Source organism: Exophiala spinifera, assembly GCF_000836115.1.
Source record: "Exophiala spinifera strain CBS 89968 unplaced genomic scaffold supercont1.2, whole genome shotgun sequence".
Taxonomy (NCBI): domain Eukaryota; kingdom Fungi; phylum Ascomycota; class Eurotiomycetes; order Chaetothyriales; family Herpotrichiellaceae; genus Exophiala; species Exophiala spinifera.
The window spans coordinates 1,256,356-1,275,092 of record NW_015622514.1 but is presented as its reverse complement, the minus strand read 5'-3'; the positions used below and the strand labels follow the sequence as shown (position 1 = coordinate 1,275,092).

The following is an 18,737-nucleotide window of genomic DNA, read 5'->3' as shown; positions in this document are numbered from 1 at the left end:
TCTGTGCCCCCTTATTGGTGCCGCCAGCCACGGATATTTCCCCAACAATTCGCGCCCCGTTTGCTGCGTCATCCCGTCCTCGTTGTTCTCTCTCCTCCAACCTCGAGACCCTCGACATTGATGATGTGACCTGCGCACACGACCACCACCACCGAGACTCCCTCTCCTCGCCACGACCTCCTCCTTCTCTCTGATCAGCAGACCCTCGATCCAAGCACGACAGTTCTTGTCGACGGCACTCCTAAAAGCAGCATAGTCCTCTAACGAGCCGTGCTCAAGGACTGTCTCAAAGCGCTCTCAAAACCAGCACAGCAATAACGTGACAAGAAAAAAAGAAAGAGGAGGAAGACTTGAATCTGTACTGAATAGGAGAGGCGGAAATGCTCGACCCTCTTCCACCCCCACCATCGTGGCTCGTGGCTCTGGTAAAGCCATACTCGGACGCTCTCAGTCTACCAACGTTTGCCTACCATGTCCACGAGGTTCTGTTTGCGTTTGTGTTATACCAAGCTACACAGAGTATTATATCACCGGTGCTAAGCAATGTTCTGTTTCCGAGCATTTATCCAAAATTGAACAGGCGCACGAGAGTCAACTGGGATGTGCACGTTGTGAGTCTGGTGCAGAGTTGCTTGATCAATGGCCTTGCGCTGTGGGTGATGATTGTGGAGTAAGTTCGATCGTCTTTCCCGACCATGGAACCAGACAGGAGACGACCTGCTGACGCCCTGTTCTGTAGTGAAGAGCGTAAGGAGATGGGCAAAGATCGCGGCGGGAAGGGTGCAGTGGAAAGAATCTACGGATACACGGGTGCCGGGGGCTTGATTCAGGCTTTCGCTACCGGTTACTTTGTGTGGGATATCGTGGTCAGTACACGATATCTGAAAATATTTGGGATAGGGATATGGATGCATGCTGTGACAGCTTTGGCTGTGTTCAGTCTAGGTTTCGTAAGTGTACCACGCTCAATCCATTCCCGCACCTTTTCCCTTGTGCAATAGCTGAGACTTTCCAATCTTCCTAGCGGCCATTCTGCAACTACTATGGGCCGGTGTTCATCCTCTACGAGTTGTCATCCCCATTTTTGAACATCCACTGGTTCTGCGACAAGCTCAACATGACTGGATCCAAATTGCAATGGTACAACGGCATGCTGCTGCTAGGCATGTTCTTCTCATGTCGGTTGATATGGGGCACCTACCAGTCCCTCCGTGTGTATCAGGATGTATGGCACGCGATGCACCTAAATACAAAAGGTCAAGCACCATTCATTCGCGAACTGCACGAGTCCAGTGTTCCAGGCCACTCAATCTTTGTACCAAGGGACGGGCAGCTGTGCGCTGGTGATGCGGCTTGTATACGAGCAGAGAGCGAAGTGATGAAGTTCACAGGACCGGAGACATTGGCGGTCCCTATCTGGCTGGCTGGTGTGTATCTGGTGAGCAACCTCGTTTTGAACAGTTTGAACTTTTACTGGTTTGCAAAAATGATCGAGACCGTGCGTAAACGATTCCAAGGAAAACCACATGATGAGTTCGCGGGTGAACGGGAGAAACGACCTCAAAGGAAGACTAGTATGGTGGAGCAGATGGCAACTGAGCTGGACAAGGAGACGCTGTCTGGACCTACTGGTGACGCAGACGATGAGAAAATTGAGGTTTCCGCGACAAGTACGGCTGTGCTTGCAGATGGGCAAGTCAAGAGGAGATGAGTACGACGCCAATGTGATGGCTTCGGCAGACCCAAAGGCGATTATAAGTACCAAGCGGCATGAGGAGGTTTACCTGGCGCGCGTCTTCCCTTGATTGACGTGGATTTCAGTCCAGGGATTGCGTTGCTGAAGACGAAGGCGAGCGAGCGAGCGCGGTGTATAGGTATTCTTGGAGGTGTAGTTTTGTGTCCCTGCCTACATCTCCGAGGGACTGGGAATGGAATGATGCGCATTGCTTGAGACACTCATACCTTGGTGCTTGCAGGATGCGAGGGCAGGGAATCGCAAGGCTGAGACAATGAGGGCTGGACAAGGCTGGGGCTTTGATCAATCTAATCTAATCTTGTTTACTGTGCTGGTTGCCCAATCAACGCCTTCGCACGCCCCAGCCAAAACATCGGCGTTTCGCGCTTCTTCTGTGCCGCGCTATTTGTGGACGGAGTCACTTTTGATGCCACTGCTCGTACATCGTCCGTCGACGTTCCAGAAGCAAAGCTGCAGACAGGCCTTGTCTACCTACAGGACACTCCGTTCACTTGTCGTCGTCCTTGGCTCCGTGCCAAGCAGAGCAAATCCTTTGACCCTGTCGCATCCCTTGTCGCATCCCTTGCAAACCTTGATAGAACTCAGCGAGGCCGAACTTGTGCCTCAATCTGGCATGCGACGACAACGCGTGGCTTCGAATCGCTCGCCTTGACCTGTCATGACCTTGACCTTGACGATATAGCATTCAGAAATCTCGACGGTTGGAAGACCCCGGCGCAGGGCATTGAGGACAGACCACTTAAAATTCTGTTGTTGCAGTCGTTGGCTGCGGGCGGAGCCTTTTACACCACAAGCGGACCACACTGAGAAGAAGTTCAAAGGGCCAAGATGGCGTTCCTCTTCGGCTCAAGAGGTCGACAGAAACACCCCGCTGAGATCGCAAAGGGTTTAAAAGAGTTACTCGGCAAGTTGGGCGAAGGGTCGAAAGGAGGCAACGGGAATGGCAACGGTGCCAGTGGAAAGGTATGTAATGCCTTCTGTATATCTGCACATGAACAGCCGTGAAGGCGAGGCAACCAGAAGGGAGACTCCAACGATAGCTGACGGCGCATGCTCCACGGTATAGGTTGAAGAAGAAGTCGGCAAACACATGAACCAGATGAAGTTGATTGTTCAGGGAACTCCTGGTAAGCACTTCTGCCCTCTTGTGTCTCGGCATCTGTGCTGACCCGTGTATCTACAGAAGTCGAATGTTCCCCTGATCAAGTGCACCAATTGGTAACCTGCATCATTCAAGAAGACATCCTATACGAACTTGCCCGCTCAATTCGATTGCTCCCGTTCGAAGCCCGCAAGGACGCCCAGATCATATTTTCGCATATCTTGCGATGGCGACCGAACGGGGCGCCGCCGACCACGGAGCCGTCAGCAATATCATACCTCGTCGTACAGCGGCCTGAGATCATCGTGGAGTTGTGCCGAGGGTACGAACATCCCCAAGCTGCAATGGCATGTGGTACGATATTGCGACAAGCCTTGCAATACGACACGATCGCCGCGGTCATTCTCTACGACGAGTCGCAGCCGAATGTGGAGGGGGAAAGGGCAGTACAGCTCAAAGAGGTCGATGTCACGAAAAAGCAGTCTGGCAATGGTGTATTTTGGAAGTTCTTTGGTTGGATAAACAGAGGAAGTTTCGAAGTCAGTGCCGATGCGTTTACGACGTTCAGGGTAAGTTGTAATAGTCCAACTGTTCAACGGACTTTTTTGGGGGTTTGACTGATTCCGTCTTATAGGAGCTCTTGACGAAGCACAAATCCATCGTCTCTCAATATCTGGCTACGAATTACGACCTCTTTTTCAAAACACACTACAACCCTACCCTCCTGCTCTCCCAGTCATATGTCACCAAACGCCAATCGATAAAACTGCTGGGCGAGCTGCTTCTTGATCGCGCGAACTATGTCATCATGACGCAGTACGTTGCAAGTGGCGACAACCTCAAACTCACCATGAACCTGCTCAAGGACGATCGCAAGATGGTCCAGTACGAGGCGTTCCACGTGTTCAAGGTCTTCGTGGCCAATCCCAACAAGAGCGACGACGTGCGGAGAATTCTAGTGAAGAACCGGGGGAGGTTGTTGAGGTTCTTGCCTACTTTTCTGGAAGGCCGTACAGACGACGACCAGTTTCTGGATGAGAAGAGTTTCCTCCTGAGACAGATTGAGACGTTGCCGGAAGAAGGAACAGATCAACCTGCGGTGAACGGGGGTGATGGGAGCGGATTAAGGGTAGGAGCTTAGGATGCTTGATCTGTCCTGCGCTCCCCTTGTTCCTATGTGTCTGATGCTTCTTTCACACTGCTCCTTGTCACCTATTTGGTTAGGTGCACACTGTGACGAGAGTGGAAGTGGAAATGGACATCATCACATTGAGATGGCTGTCGATCTCGAAAACGGGGGTCTTGGGCCAACGGTCCTCGTCTTGGAGGGAATGCTGGTGGTGGTGGTGGCGGCGGTTGTGGTAGCGGCAGTGGTGTCGCCGTTGTTGTTGCTGACGGCCTCCCATACCTTATCTAGAGGGTTGTGACTTGTGCCGACTGCACCGAGGTTTTCCGAGGGCGAAAGTACATATGTACATTAGGGACATTAGGTGAGTAGTCGAGGCGCGCTCTTGGGTTTCTCGGGAGAAGACCTCGAGAGCTTTTCATCTTTCACGGTAGCGATGTAGCATGATCACGAGCACACACGATGCAATGATGAAGAAAAATGGCAAACGAACTACTTACTACCTGTCAGCAATTGACTTGACTTGACTTTCTGCGGTGCATGTGCAGACAGACTTCCGTCTCTCCTGCTGTGACAGTGTCGAGGTTAAGGTACTGGCTCGAGGTGAGAGTAGGGTGTTGTTGCTGTGATGTTGAGGGGGAAAAAAAAACCATAATAACGTCTCCCCAGTAAATGGGTGAAGATTGAGTGAGGTCGGTCGATCGATCGTCTGAATGGACACAAGACGGAGTGACTGGACGAATGAATTCATGGATGGATGGATGGATAGTGTTGGAGTGGTGGAATGGTCGAGTGTCGTGGAATCATACCGTATTGTCACCGAGTGAATGTAGTGAGGATAAAATGGTAAATTTATATTCTCACGGCGGGAGGGGACGCGGCATCGGCCAGACACTTCAGTACTAGATAGACATGGGTGTGGTGCCTGTCTGTCACCTACGCTTTACGTACCTAACGTCGACGCAATTCGAGACTCATTTTTGACAGCGCACAAGGTACACTTACTCGTGGGGAGTTTGTCTGCTGTATTAGTTCTTATTTGGTAGACAACGGGGTGGGAGAGTATTTGACTATATGTGGGTGGGTACTATTCTCAACCGTGTTTTCTAACTAGTTGTTAGGGCTTCTAGAAAGTCAGTACCGTCTTATCTGCCTACCCATTTTGTCTACAAAGTACTCATCTAATTACGATGCGCAGAGCAAGTGTGGTCCATCCACCGATCCTGCAGATGATGTTCATTCTAGAACGGCCACAGGCGCCAGGTCTGTCTGGTGGTCGAGATGATATCGAGTCTGACGACGTTTTCGTGATATATATAATCTTAACCCAGTGTACGTACATCCGTAGGTGCCCGTGTGTATGTACCACGCTGGTTTATGCTCTCTCTACTCGTGCCGAAATGTGATACCCTGGCCACTTTAACTGCATACGTTGCCCGAGGACCAGAAAAACGCGACAAAAGGCCAAAGCAAGCGAGGGAGGATTTGGCTTCCTCTCATACACTGGCACACCAGACCCCCTCCGGTACCCAACATTAGGTAGTGTATACATATCCATATCTATACCTCGACATCCATGCCTCGAAAAGCCCCGCGGCCTGGAACCGGTCGTCATCGTCGTCGTCGTCGTCGTTGTAGCAGGCTAGAGCTTAGGAACTCTCCCGTCATGATCCGGGTTGGTTTCAGTCTCAAGCTCGACCTCGGCCTCAGAGGTGAGAGAATGACGGTCGTTCGCTCCAGCCTCACCGAACAAGATACCTGGTTTCCGCGCCGCCAGGTCGACAATCATCTCCCCAAACGCACTGTTCCCCCAGGCATACCACGTCCTAAGAAACCTGGACGAGTCATTCACATCCACGCCTTCATGCACGAGACCGAGCCCCGCGCTGGACTTCTTCAGCGTCTCCAGACACGCGCGGATTTCCCGGTCGTCGTCGCTCGTCAGGACCTGCATGATCGTGCCCAGGGGCCACATGGTAGTCAGATCGATGTGGGGACTGCCCTGGCCCTCGAGCGCGGAGCCCACGACATAGTACGGGTTCCCGTCGCGGGAGAGAACCATGGCGCGCGTGGCACGGTACACGGGGTCCGAGGCGTCGAGGAATCCCAGATACGGCAGCGTCAGGAGGGACGGCGGGCTCGCGTCGTCCATGAAGACGCGCGATCCGTAGCCGTCGACCTCGTACGCGAGCACCTTGCCGTACACGGGGTGCGTGAAGACGCCGTGCTCGTAGATGCCTCGCGTGATCGACCCGCTGATTGCGGCGCACTGGACCGACAAGTCGCGCGCCATCGGCGAGAGCAGCTCGGCGGTACGGTCGAGCTCGACAGCCATGAAGGCGTTGGCCGGGACGTGGAACGGGAAAATAGTTGCGTCGTCACTGGCGCGAAAGGACGACCGGATCAGGCCCGTTGATTTGACCGGATTGCCGGTGCCGACTGTTTGGAATGTGAGTGGTTTCAAGTCCTCAACGCTAAATAGGCACAATCAGCCCGGGGCTTACCGTTAGGGGGTTGATCGGGTCCGTTGTATACCGACGTCATGCTCGTCGACGCCGGGCGCTGGAATGAATATGCTTGCGCGTTGAGTTTGCCATGTTCATCGAACGTGGACTGTGACTGTTCGTGGAGCACTTGCAAGATGGCTGTCAGGGCCGCCATCCAGGAGTCGTCAAGGATTGACGTGTCGGCTGTCTCCTGGACGTATGTGTTGGAGATCCGGAGAAATGAAGCCACACTGTCTAGTGACCATTTACCTTCGAACGACAGGTCGGGGTCGAGTGGGGGTTTGACAATATCGGCACCCATGTCGACGACATGGTCGGTCACGGGTTTCAATCCACTTTCCCTCGGTGCCTGGAAAGAATTGGCGTATGGTGCTTTGGCGATCCATCGTGTATGCAGAGTAATGACACCCCGCCATAGTTTTCGTATTGACTCGTCGGTACGAAGCAAGCATTTGTAAGCTTGGATCTGCCATAGGTTGTCGCGGAGCCAGGCAGCGTCCCTGGTACAGAAAAGAGTTTTAGTATACCATCAAACCACTTGATCGGCCGGGGAAAAGGAACAGGTTCCGCCCATACATATCTCCGGCAATGATGAATGATTTGCAGGTGTCATCGGAGTGCTCAAACCATTTCACCGTGGTGTCGAGAGTGTTTGGAAAGCAGTTCTCAAACATTCGTGCAAGGTCTTTATCCCGCATCTGGAAGGTTATCTCGTCGATGAGGTTCTCTACTCCCGCAGAATGGTACGTTCTTCGCTCCTTGACTGGTCTTTGATAGGGCAATTTGAGGGGGCCTTTGAAGCAAATCAGTCTAGCAAGACATCTGTGTAGAGAGCGGCTTTACCGTTTGAGTATGGAGGGTGTGATTGTCCAGCATACTCAGCGTATGAAAAGGTCGCCATCACGTCGACGAGCGTGCTTTACGATGCCAAAGTAAGTGGACGATGAGGTCGAAGTCGAGAAGGGGGGTGGTGAATGTTGAATTTTCTTGCAACGACTGTTTCTCACGCCTTCATTAAGGGCAGTTCCTGATTGTGCCCTCCATGTGAAGCATCCTAGTTGTAGGACGCACCGAGTTTCCGCTCGTCACTAATATCGACCCACGCGGCTCCTGATTGTTTGGTGGGTAAAGGATGGATAGATCGCGGAGTCTGGACTCGAACTCCCCGAAAGGGTCGCGGACTGCGCGAATCGCTTCCCGGAGTGACGCGACGTCTGCCTTTCTTTTGCCAGTGACAACGTGGAGTACTGGCCCCGCAGAATGCTCGACAAAATCGGAGAAGTCTTGATCCGGGGATCCCAGTATACTCGTTGCGAATGGACAAATTTCAACCATGGAATTCTCGGCTAAGTAAAATCTGGTCTTTGCATCAGCGGTGTGGACCTGCTAGTCTGACTACTTTGTTCCGGGCTGAATCCCACCAAACCTGTCAGGTGCTCTTTCAGTAGATTATGCATGTAGGAAAGTGATGGTCCGCAGTGCACACTTGATGCTAGAGAACTAACGGCATGTGTCAAAGAGGCGAAGAGGCGCGGCGGTACGGCGTCAGCCAGTGCAGGCTCTTTCATGGCACGAGCAGCTGCCATGGTAAAAGCAAATATACTGTGTATGGTCAGGAAGGTGTGTCTTGGCCCGCTAACACGAATCAAAGCACTCACCTTGCCAGCAATGTCCATTTGTTCACGGTACAATGCTGAAGACAGACAGTGGCACTGAGCAAAAAGTCGTAGTATGCATCGAAGAATTTCTGACATCCAAGGTGAAGGTTGTCCTCGCGTCTCCCAGTTTGAATGACTTTGTAAACTGCTGGCCAGTAAATTGAAGTCATGCAGGAATAGTATTGAGTCCTTAGAAACAACACCAAACCCCTGTGGTCTCGCATTTCGGCTTGATGACCGCGATGGAATTTGAGGGATGATGGTAAGTGATGGTACCATTCATCAAGCTGATAGTTCAATTCGGAAGCAACAATAGGCGCATAAACGAGCTCCCCGCGAGATGTTCCACGAATCGCCGATGGAGCGCGATGAGAGATCCGCCGCATTGCAATCTCAGCAAGAAAATATGCGTCAATGTCTTCGAGGTTGGCTGTGTGGTCCCCATCAGGCTGCGCGTAGAATGGTAATTGAGGAGAGGTACTCCACGAATCGCGGAGCTTTGGTAGCATAGTGGACTCGTCCAAATTCCAGACGCCAGTGTCAATGAGCTCCAACTGAACACATAGTTCACTTCATGTTCTCAGTAAGCCGGCCTGCTGGACAAGATTGACCTCCTTACCTCTCAATGAGCAAGATCGCCCAAAACGCACGTCTCAGAGCCTCAGAATCTGCTTCGGAGACACTACATCGGTTGCTGTACCTTGTCAGAAGGAATTCGGGCACATGGGAAACACAACGTACACCGTCAGTAGACTTTGCGCCTTTAGCGAGGCGATGGCATTGTATTCGAATGCCTCAAGTGGACTGCAAAGACAGCAATAGTATACCGCGATGTACACAAGAGCCTCAACGGCCAATACACTGCAGTCGGCTATGATCCGAGCCAGCATGCTGAGTGCCATGTCAGCATACATGGTGTGCTTCCCTCTCACGTCATGTGACGAGAGCGAACCGAGAGCAGCAACGATCAGAGCCAAACATGACTCTGAGGAAGGTTTGAGATCCCCGTCCATCACGGCGGCATACACCACTTGATATTGTGAATCAAGGATTGGGTACCACGGATGAATTTCTTCGAAGAAGGCGTTCAACGCGCTATCATCAGTCAGTAGTCTGTTGGGTGCGGTAGGATGTGCAGGCTTTACTTTATCGCCCGACTCTGTTGGAGGAGAAAGTGTCGGCCATTTTCACCAACGGTCTTGCTTCCTGCAAGCCTCTCCAGCTTTGCCAAGTGTGCAGCCAAATCGATTTCTACGCCGACTAGATGCATGAAAGACTTGTTGCGAATGACCATAACAGGGAACCCTGGCGAGTCTGAGAGGCAAGGCGACTGGGATTGAGCTCCTTCTAGGAGCGCCACAATCGGCGCTGGAGTACTCGTAGAGGTGGCATGTGGCGAAAGAAGGGAATCTACGTCTCTGTGTATGGCAGCGGGTCTCTTCTGGGCAGCCAGGAGATGTTCGATGTTCCCTAGGCGGTCTTTGATCGTAGTGATCTCGCTCTCGAGTCTGGCCCCTTAGCTAGCGCCTGTCATCATGCAGACGATACTCACTTTGTAGGGGGAGGGTCTGCAACCTTCCGATACTCGCAGACCGAGTTGCTTTTCTGTGATCGGGATTTAGCATTGCGCACTGGGATGATCGTTCTCAACTGAATACCTGGCAAAATGAGCAGACTGGGCGTTGCCCATCGCATTTGGTCCGCCTCGCTCGACACACATCGCATGCAATGATGCCTCGACGTCTGGGATTGGCGAATTTGTCGTCCGAGATATCGGTTATTCGCCTTCGACGCTTCCGTCTGTGTGAGACTTGTGACTCGTTCGAAGACTCTTGGTCCCGTCCGCGTCCATCGATATCATCTGCCATTGTTTACGCGCTGGGTAAAGAACACGGCCGCGGAGTTGTGATTCTTGGAGGCCGAACCGAGGAACCACGAAACAGAGTCTTTCCGGGGTATATGTGTAAAGAGTAGTAATCAAACTAGCATGGGCGAATTGAGATAAGTACGACAAATCAGATTCACAGCGAGAAGCGGAATAGCGAGCTCCATCTTGGAGACCCCTTGAAAAATTGGCAGAGACACGGGACTCCATGGGGCGCCTTGGACAGGATGATGCTCCGCCCTCGTGAGGAGAGTGATTTTCCCTTGACATCTCCTGAAAGGAGATTACTTGAGTCTGGGAAATCTTTGACCCTGAGAACATGATCGTCTCCAAGACTCGGGGATCCAATGATGCAGAGTAGTCGGTCTGGCCTGGGTAGTTTTGAACATTTAACATGGCTGTCTACATAGACACCTTGTTCGTATCACGAACGAAACTGCCCTTGGAATCGAGGGCACGTGATCTGCCAAGACACTGTTGTGGGCTTTTCCATCTTCGCAAGTCTCGACGTAATGAAACCCCCGACCGACGCATGCTCATGACTTCAAGCAGTGCCCCTTGCGCTGTTCGTGAGTCGAGAGCGGGCAGCAGAGCCATGTGGCGTGAGGCTGATCCTCTAGACCTGTGGTAGACCCCTCTTATGTGCCGACAATTCGTGTAGTGGCTGTGATCGTCCTCGCGGAGCAGAACCCCAAGTCCGCGACACGGCCAAATGTCAGGGCTCCATCTGGACGCGCTCGTCAGTCCTCAATTGCATCTTGACCCGCCATACACTGCTTCGGCGACATGGTTTATTCCCCAGGTCTCCAGGATTTCTCCAACGTATATATATGCAGGTCTGAGCCGACCCCCAGGCAATAGCAGGATTCACTCTTTGAGTCTTGCTCAGTATTGCCCTGGGAAAGTCGGTCGCCTCGAATCAACATGAGGAAATACAATCTGTATTGTTCCATCTTCGCCACGACGGGATCTCTCATCTATGGCTATGACTCCGGTATTATTAGCACTACTCTGGGACAGAAGGCCTTTCCCGCGTACTTCAACTACCCCTCCGACAACCTTACAGGCGCTATCGTGTCAACATACTCTGGAGGCCAGGGCATTGGCAATCTCGCCGGAGGCTATTTGGGTGATAAGTTGGGCAGAAAGAAAACTATATGGCTTGCATCAACACTGGCCTTGATCGGTGCCATCCTTCAGACCGCTGCTGTGAACATACCTATGTTCTTGGTGGGTAGAATTCTTGCTGGGTTTGCCATTGGGTTGGTGTATGCTGTGGCATCAATCTACAATGCTGAGATAGCGCCTCCGAAAATTCGCGGCGTTATGGTTGCCATGCAAACTTTGCTCATCGCTGGTGGTTATGCCCTATCAAACTGGGTTGGAGTCTTCGGTTCCTTCGCCCGGGGCAACGCTTCCTGGAGAATACCTTTGGGAGTCCAGTGTGTTCCTGCGATTGTGCTGATTGTCGGATTGTATTGGCTGCCCGAGTCGCCGAGATGGCTTCTTCAGAATGGACGGGAAGCCGAAGCCCATGCAGTTGTCAAGCGGCTTCATGGCGACGAGGGGGGCGATAGCACTTTTGCCGACAGGGAGTTCAACCAGATGAAGCAACAAATCGATTACGAGCGAGAGGTTACTATCAGATCTTGGACTCAGCTGTTTATTAAGCCGTCCAATCGCCGCCGCCTGATCTTGGGTATCTTGCTCCAAGTCTTCCTTCAGACCACTGGTGTAAATGGTACGGCCTTCTATGCTTAGCAGCTCCTCCATGTCAGACTCATGCTCACATTGGTATAGTCGTCAACTATTATCAGACTCAGATCTTTGGAAGCATCGGTATTGAGGGACGTAATGTGTTGTGGGTCTCGGCTGGATTTGGTAGGTAATTTTGGTCGCATATTGGATTCACCAGATTTCAGCACATGATTATTCATCTTCTTGCTGCCCTACTGTGGAAGTGTACAATATTGCTGACATGATGACAGGCATGGTCGGTGTTATATCAACGGCTATCTGTCTCACCTATATCGACAAGACTGGAAGAAAGAAGCCACTTGCCTGGGTTTCGGTCGGTCTGACGATTGATATGATTCTTCTGATGGTGTTCTCGAAGTATTATGCCAACAGCGACAATAAAGTCGGTCAAGGATTCACCATAGCATGGATCTTTATCTTTTCCTTCATCTTCTCGCTTGGGTAAGGAGCAGCTCTCCCGCAAGAGGCTTTCCAGGATACTGATCAGTCATTAGTTATAACCCAATACAACTAGTCTACATTGCCGAGATCTTTCCAACAGCCTTGCGTTCCCGCGCCACTGCCAGTAAGAAAGGCCACTCCGACGTCGCGACTTCAGTGCTTACAGGTGTAAATAGTCTGCGCTTTCATGGGGACAGGCACTGGGTTACTCTTCAACCAGTTGTCACCGAAAGCTTTTGCTCACATTGGATGGCGCTACTATGCGGTTTTCGTTGTCTGTGATGCGATTGCTGCTCTGTCATTCTTCACTATTTTCCCGTGAGCTATACTCCCTGATGTGCATCTACCGGGGAGTGGTACCACTGACCAAGTCTATCCCAGTGAAACAAAAGGCAAGACTTTGGAAGAAATTGCCGAGGTCTTCGGCGACGATGTCGCTTTCACAGAATACGTCGGTGCCCCGGGGGATGCGGTGGTCCAAAAGCAAAGCGGCCTCGGGGAGGCAGACGCGGACCAGATTGAGCACCATAACATCAAGGAGAAATGAGGAGATCAACTTCGGTTCCGGAGTATCCGAATCAGTGTGAAAAAGGGTCTCGGTGCCTCAAGATTTGAACCCAGAAGCTGCTCGTCTCGTTGACTTCTAGGACGACAGCGCACCCGCAGTAGTGCAGAAGCTTTTCCTCCAGACATACCCCAGGACGATCTAGTCCTTGAAAAAAAGTTTTGGCTGCAGCCTCTAATGCGAAGATTGATCTCCGTTGCCCGTAGTCGTACTTTCGCCTGGAGTGTCTCTCGCAGATACGACAGCACATCTCTTTACCAGAGAGAATGAGTGAGGACACTGAAAACTTGCTCTCGACCTCATCTCCACTGCAAGGACTAGGGAGCACTACCGCTCAATCACAATAGGCTGTGGAGGAACGAGTACGTGAACCATAGATGCATATCAGCGCTTAGCGCGAGATGCTTGACGACCAATGACAAAGTACCAGCAGGTAATTCCGGGGATCTCAATGTCGTCAGCAAAGCTAGACATGGCTCGATCTGTAGAACGGAGACGACGATGGTCTGAATGCGGCAATGCCATCTCCTAAGTCGACAGGCGGAACCGCTCCAGTCTGTGTCGATCGATTCTGCTTGTGCCCACCGATGTTTTCAATGGCTGAACGCTTCTTGTCTTCACGCAGGGTAAGTGATTGATACAATCGTCGGGTAGTACGAATTGTCCGCTTAGCCTCGGCAGCAAGCTGTTCAGAAAGGCGTACTTTTGTCCATACTGCTTCCACCCTCTGATCTCTCAAAGCCACTGGAACCCCGAGATCACTTGATTCACTTTGGGTTCGTCCGTTTCTGACAGCTGCGGTGTTGCGGAAGCGTGGGTACCTCGTGAATCGAGCACACATTCAGCTCCACTAAAGAATGGAGTCTCATCTGAATCCGGATAAGCGAGACACGCAGGAAGACCAATTGTTGGATAAGATCAGCCTCTGCTTTCTTCTTTGGCCACGTCAGTGGTCAGGTAGCCACAAAACGGCTACTATAAGGGTATCCCTGCAGGCACAAAATATGACGCGAAGGCGCCAAATCTGGCAGCAAACCGTCAGCTGGTGGATCTTTTGGAGTTTGAACTGAACGCCGGGGCCGCCGGATATACTGTACGTACCCTTTGGCTCCTATTGTACGCATGATTTGACGTAAAGGTCCTCCACCCTCCTGCGCACGCAAAACTAACACAGACCAGACTGCGACATCGTGACGCCAGGTGGAAAGATCCCCCAAGAGTTTCTACGAGGTTCTCTGCACGAAAACAATAGCTACTCTACGTGAATGGAAGACTTGCCGACCGGCGCTCCCGAACGTCTTTGGAGATCTTGGCCCGTTTACCCGCATGTACCTCGTTTCCTCGGTTACAGTAACGAAAATATCGCTCCACAACATTCTCCACAATCCCGTTCAGGTCCGTTAAGGGCCGTGAAGTTTCCGTGCACATCTCGGCTGGAGCCGCTACTTGCCCTTCCCCGGCCCCGGAAACGAAAGAACAGCGCTAAGCTCGTAAAAAGTCAGTTCTTGCGTTCGATTTTTATGCATGGTGCTACTAACTTCAGCATAAACCAGGAGACCCTGTGCAAATTTCCAAACAGATCAGCATTTCCATGGTTCCCAACAAATAATGGTACGCGAATTACTGCCAGAAATCTCAGTCGAGCAAAGAAATCGCAGATTTTTCCTCCAGCTAGCTTCCCGGCTCCACTCTGGGTGGTGGTCAAGCTGCCACTTGGGTCTCCGGTGCACCTTCATGGAACCCATCGTGGTCGACACCAGCCGAGTTCAGGTGGTTGGCGTCATGTCTGGACTCCTGCTCCAGGTGGGAGTGGTTTCCGGACTTGGAAATGATTGTTCGCGATGTCCGAAGCTCCCCAGCTCCTCGGGAAGTCCGGTGTTGCGAGTGTGAGTAGCTGTTGGCACGGCTGAAACTGCTCTCCTTCATTCTTTCAATCTCGACACACTTTTCCTCATATTTGCGAATGTACTCGTCACGCTCCTTGTCAGCAGACTCGCGGGCGTGGATGGCTCGCTCACGCTGCTCGCGTGTCTCGTGGAGCAGTGCTCGCAGACTCTCAATTTCTTGCTCCATATCATCTGCGTCGTCGCGGAAAGATGTGACAGTTTCGGTCACCTCGCTGTACTCGCTACGCAAATGCTCGAGCTCCGCGCTGAGCTTGCTTCGAGACTCAACGACGGCGAGCTTCTCGTGCTCAAGAGTGGAGATGCGTTCGCGAAGACGAGTAATCTCCGTCAGTCCTCGGGCGCTCTTGCTTTCCGCTTCATCGCGCTCGTGGTGGGCAAGACGCACTTGTTCGCTCAATGATCTGAGCTCGACTTGAAGTTCCGTGATCTTCTCCTCACTTCTGCTCAAGTTCTCATTGGCAATAACTGCTTGGTGCTTGTGTTCTTCGACGCGCCTTTTGAGGCTGGCCAACTCATCGCCAAGTTCGTCGCGCTCGCGAACAGCACTATGAAGAGACTCACGGGCAAGCTGGAGACTCTCCAGATCCTTGGCCCGTCCCACCTCAAGAGTACGGAGACTTTCTTGCGTACTGACGAGCTCACGCTTGGTGGCTTCGAATCTCTGGGTGACGCTACTAAGCTGGGTAGTGAGTTCAAGGTGATCAGATGTGTGAGTCTTGATTTGACGTCGCAGGCCTTCGATTGTCTGCAAGTGCTCGTCACGCTCTGCTTCAACGATGCCGAGGAAATCTTTCAGCTTTGTGATCTCTCGACTTGCCTTTTCATATTTTTCGATGGCTTCGATGGTTTCCTTGGAATCGTCAACGCTCTGTTGTTTTGCCCGTCTGACCTCTTCTTTCAATTGAGCGATGGTTTGGAGGCTTTCCTCCTGCTCCAACTCGACAGCCTTGATTCGGACTGTCAGCGAGTGTGCTTCATGTTGTGCTGCCTCAAAGCTGGAGGTGACGTCCGAGAGTTTTGTTGTCACTTCAGTACGCTCGCGGTTGGCCTTAGTGAGTTCACGGTGATACCTCTCAGACTCCTGAACAGCGGTATCGCGCTCAAGCTCAATTTGTTTGAGGCGGGCATTGAGTGTGCTTAGCTCTTGACGAGTACGATCGTACTGCGAGGTGTGACGGGAAGTTGATTCTTTCAATTCGCGAAGCTCAAGGCTGACTTTTCTGAGCTGGGAGTCGCGTTCTGCCACACGCTCTTTCTCAGTGGTGATATTGCCGAGGGCCGTGGAGAGCTCTGCAAGAAGTTTCTCAATCTGCTTTTTCCTGTCGATGGTCTCAGACCCTTGACGAGATCTTTCCTCTTCCCAAGTCGTCAATTCAGCGGTCAGATCAGCAGTCTGAGCAAGCAAGTCTTCCCGCTCTTCAAGGTATACTTCTCGCTCGTGCTTCATTTTTTCCCAGATGGCTTTGAGGCTGCTAGCTTCCTTCGAAGCATTGGCTATCACATCAACCAAGACCATGAACTTGGTCTCAGCTTGAGAGGTGAGCTCCGATGACATCTTGGCATATGATGAAGCTTCCGTGCGTGAAGAAGTGCGCAGCAGTGAGCTCTGGCGTCTTGCGGAACGAGTGCTTCCCACTCGCGAGAGTCGAGAGCCCCGACGAATATTGACGGTGCCTGCATCAGACATCGTGTCCCCGTTCAGCTCAGTTGTTGTCAACTTGATGAGGGCCAACTTCTCAGGCGTCAATTGAGTGTGGTGGTGGCCATGAAGGCTGTGCTCATGAGGCAAGATAGTCTCCATTTTGGGCTAAAAGCTTTCTGTTCTATCCTGTATAACGGAGAGAGCGTCAAGGCGGCAAGAATAAGTGGTTCAAATGTTATCACAAAACAGAGAGACTGGAAAGAGAAATCATCCGGTTGTGCTGGTCTTCTTAACTTCTACATTTACCACCCTGAGCTCTCCGGAAGTCCTCGGATTCTACCTGAGGACCGTGATCGTGCTGAATTTACAAATGGCAACGATTGACGATATCAGGACCCAGAGTGACATGTAACTTGTGAAAAGAGGTTAGTGAAGGCACCAATTTCCACAGCGTCTGCAGGATCAGATGTCGGTGAATCCAATAGCTCGAGTTCGTGCTGTCTGCGAAGCCAAACTTTACCAACTTGACAGATATCCACACTCTTTGTCCATCATTGCATTAACGATGACTGAGTTCTGAGAACTACCGCACAGCCTGGAGCGAGAGACCCAGAGTACGAGACTAGGTAACCCTGGCGGGCACCAGCCCACCCCAGAGGCCAGGTCAGCAAAAGTACATGACACTTGCCGTACCCGTCATGCTCACCCCGTAAAGGTGACCCCGTACCGAAGACTCCTTCTGCACATTTCTCCAAGGACCCTGGTAGGGGGCCATCTGACCAGAAACACGACCCTCGGTAGCATGTGCCAAACCACGTTTCTCTGGTAGTACACCCTGCTCTGACTTACGGAGTGTCCGTAAAGCAAATGTCCTTTACGTGAAGCATCATAACGTTCGACGGGGTGGCAGCCATGCAGTTGATCGACAAGTTAATTACCACATCCAGCTTCAAGAGCTGCAGAAAGCCACAAAGTTCAACGGGTGGATCAGAGCGAAGAAGGAGGAGAGGGGTGATGCATCATCGACAGGTGGGAGGCTGGCTGATGCTGCATATTGCCTCTGACATACCAATTAATGAAGAGAGGTCCCACGTTCTTCACTGGAGCCATCGCATCATACATTGGCGCTGTCACTTGTCTGATGCTCAGGGCGAGCATCTTGATGGAAACTCTTCATCTTTAGGAAGGTGATCATGGTCTCCAGTGGTTGTCGATCGTACATTGTCTGTCTTTGTCTCGCTGGAAAGAGGCAGAGGGTTCACCACGGCAGGGAACTAAGAGTGACAGAACAAGTAGGGCGTCCCCACCGGAGGAGCGGCTCCTGTTCAGCCGGTGCCATTGGTGAGTACGTTCGATACGAGTCCCCACTGCCGTGAACGTGGGTCTCGCGCGAGTCAATGAACACATATCAAAAATTTATGTCAAACTCAGCCTCGTCTTTGATCCAGAATAGTATAGTTTCGCTTCTAAACCCTTGGAGCATCTTTTGATATGTCGTCAGCTATTGTTTCCATCATTGGATTCTCCATGCAAGGAGTCTAGGCGGAATCAAGATCACCTTGCGAATGGAGGCTCAGACGGTCGCGCCGGAACACATCCTGGTCTTCTGAACCGGATCGAGCGAGATGGGCGCTCCCCCTTTCAAAAGCCATCTAGCTCCAGACATGACCTAACCAATGATTGCCTGGAAACAAAGTGGCGGTCGACATCCATGACCCTGAAAAGTTTGCATCACAGACCACAGAGCTGATCAGCTCCTAAGAAAGTCACGTCTTTGCATAGGTCTGAGTTAGTGTGGCAGACATGAAGCTACTGATCAGACTATTGATGTATCAGGCCCTGACGGTCGACGCAGCTCTACCAGAAGGAGCTACTGGATAGAGTGGGTGACCTCATTGTCTTGCGTCTTTCATCCTGGGGGGACGCTTTCTGCAATGATTGGTAAGGATATAGGGGTCAACGGAGGCTGGTGGAGGTGGTACACTTTACCAGCACCTCCAGCCATCCATCTGTAGGACTCTGAGACCGATTCTATACGTGAAGGTTGATTGCATTGTTCATCGACCAAATACTACACTCCAGAAGCTCTCTTCCCAGCACAAATTCCCTCACGGCGACTTTTCAGGCAGCAGAGAAGTTGGTTGTTTCTTCTAATTGTACCGTATCAACCAACAACTTCTCTGCATCATCCAGCACAGACATATCCCGTCTGTTATATAGCGACGGTAACAGCGCAGACTACTTCCTCTGGCGAAGCTACTTGACTCCAACATCGAACTCTACTTCTTCCTCTACAATCAAGGACGGCCCTTCTGTAACTACCCAGGCTTTATACACGAAGCCTCACAGAGACAAAAAACATAGTCAGACACCTCCGATACTGGACTCTG

At 51.7% G+C, this 18,737-nt stretch overlaps 6 protein-coding genes across 6 annotated transcripts; 3 read left to right on the top strand and 3 right to left on the bottom strand.

Moving 5' to 3' along the window:
- Nucleotides 1-380: 380 nt before the first annotated feature.
- On the top strand, nt 381-1,711 carry PV08_02748 (uncharacterized protein; the record flags this gene model as incomplete). The annotated part of the gene is made up of 3 exons (XM_016377106.1): nt 381-670; nt 740-950; nt 1,025-1,711. The coding sequence occupies 3 exons, from the start codon at nt 381-383 to the stop codon at nt 1,709-1,711; spliced, it is 1,188 nt and encodes a 395-aa protein (XP_016238676.1).
- Nucleotides 1,712-2,584: 873 nt separating this feature from the next.
- PV08_02747 (uncharacterized protein) lies at nt 2,585-3,999 on the top strand (the record flags this gene model as incomplete). Its single annotated transcript, XM_016377105.1, has 4 exons — nt 2,585-2,719; nt 2,823-2,883; nt 2,940-3,427; nt 3,493-3,999. The coding sequence occupies 4 exons, from the start codon at nt 2,585-2,587 to the stop codon at nt 3,997-3,999; spliced, it is 1,191 nt and encodes a 396-aa protein (XP_016238675.1).
- A 1,627-nt stretch (nt 4,000-5,626) lies between these two features.
- Nucleotides 5,627-7,392, bottom strand: PV08_02746 (uncharacterized protein; the record flags this gene model as incomplete). The annotated part of the gene is made up of 4 exons (XM_016377104.1): nt 5,627-6,423; nt 6,489-6,991; nt 7,068-7,284; nt 7,335-7,392. The coding sequence occupies 4 exons, from the start codon at nt 7,390-7,392 to the stop codon at nt 5,627-5,629; spliced, it is 1,575 nt and encodes a 524-aa protein (XP_016238674.1).
- A 445-nt stretch (nt 7,393-7,837) lies between these two features.
- Nucleotides 7,838-9,844, bottom strand: PV08_02745 (uncharacterized protein; the record flags this gene model as incomplete). The annotated part of the gene is made up of 6 exons (XM_016377103.1): nt 7,838-8,093; nt 8,150-8,719; nt 8,769-8,843; nt 8,891-9,244; nt 9,295-9,657; nt 9,702-9,844. The coding sequence occupies 6 exons, from the start codon at nt 9,842-9,844 to the stop codon at nt 7,838-7,840; spliced, it is 1,761 nt and encodes a 586-aa protein (XP_016238673.1).
- A 1,114-nt stretch (nt 9,845-10,958) lies between these two features.
- Nucleotides 10,959-12,780, top strand: PV08_02744 (uncharacterized protein; the record flags this gene model as incomplete). Its single annotated transcript, XM_016377102.1, has 6 exons — nt 10,959-11,775; nt 11,835-11,915; nt 12,023-12,233; nt 12,287-12,357; nt 12,410-12,551; nt 12,615-12,780. 6 exons carry the CDS (start codon nt 10,959-10,961, stop codon nt 12,778-12,780), a joined length of 1,488 nt encoding a protein of 495 aa, XP_016238672.1.
- A 1,719-nt stretch (nt 12,781-14,499) lies between these two features.
- On the bottom strand, nt 14,500-16,506 carry PV08_02743 (uncharacterized protein; the record flags this gene model as incomplete). The annotated part of the gene is made up of 1 exon (XM_016377101.1): nt 14,500-16,506. The coding sequence occupies one exon, from the start codon at nt 16,504-16,506 to the stop codon at nt 14,500-14,502; it is 2,007 nt and encodes a 668-aa protein (XP_016238671.1).
- Nucleotides 16,507-18,737: the final 2,231 nt, after the last annotated feature.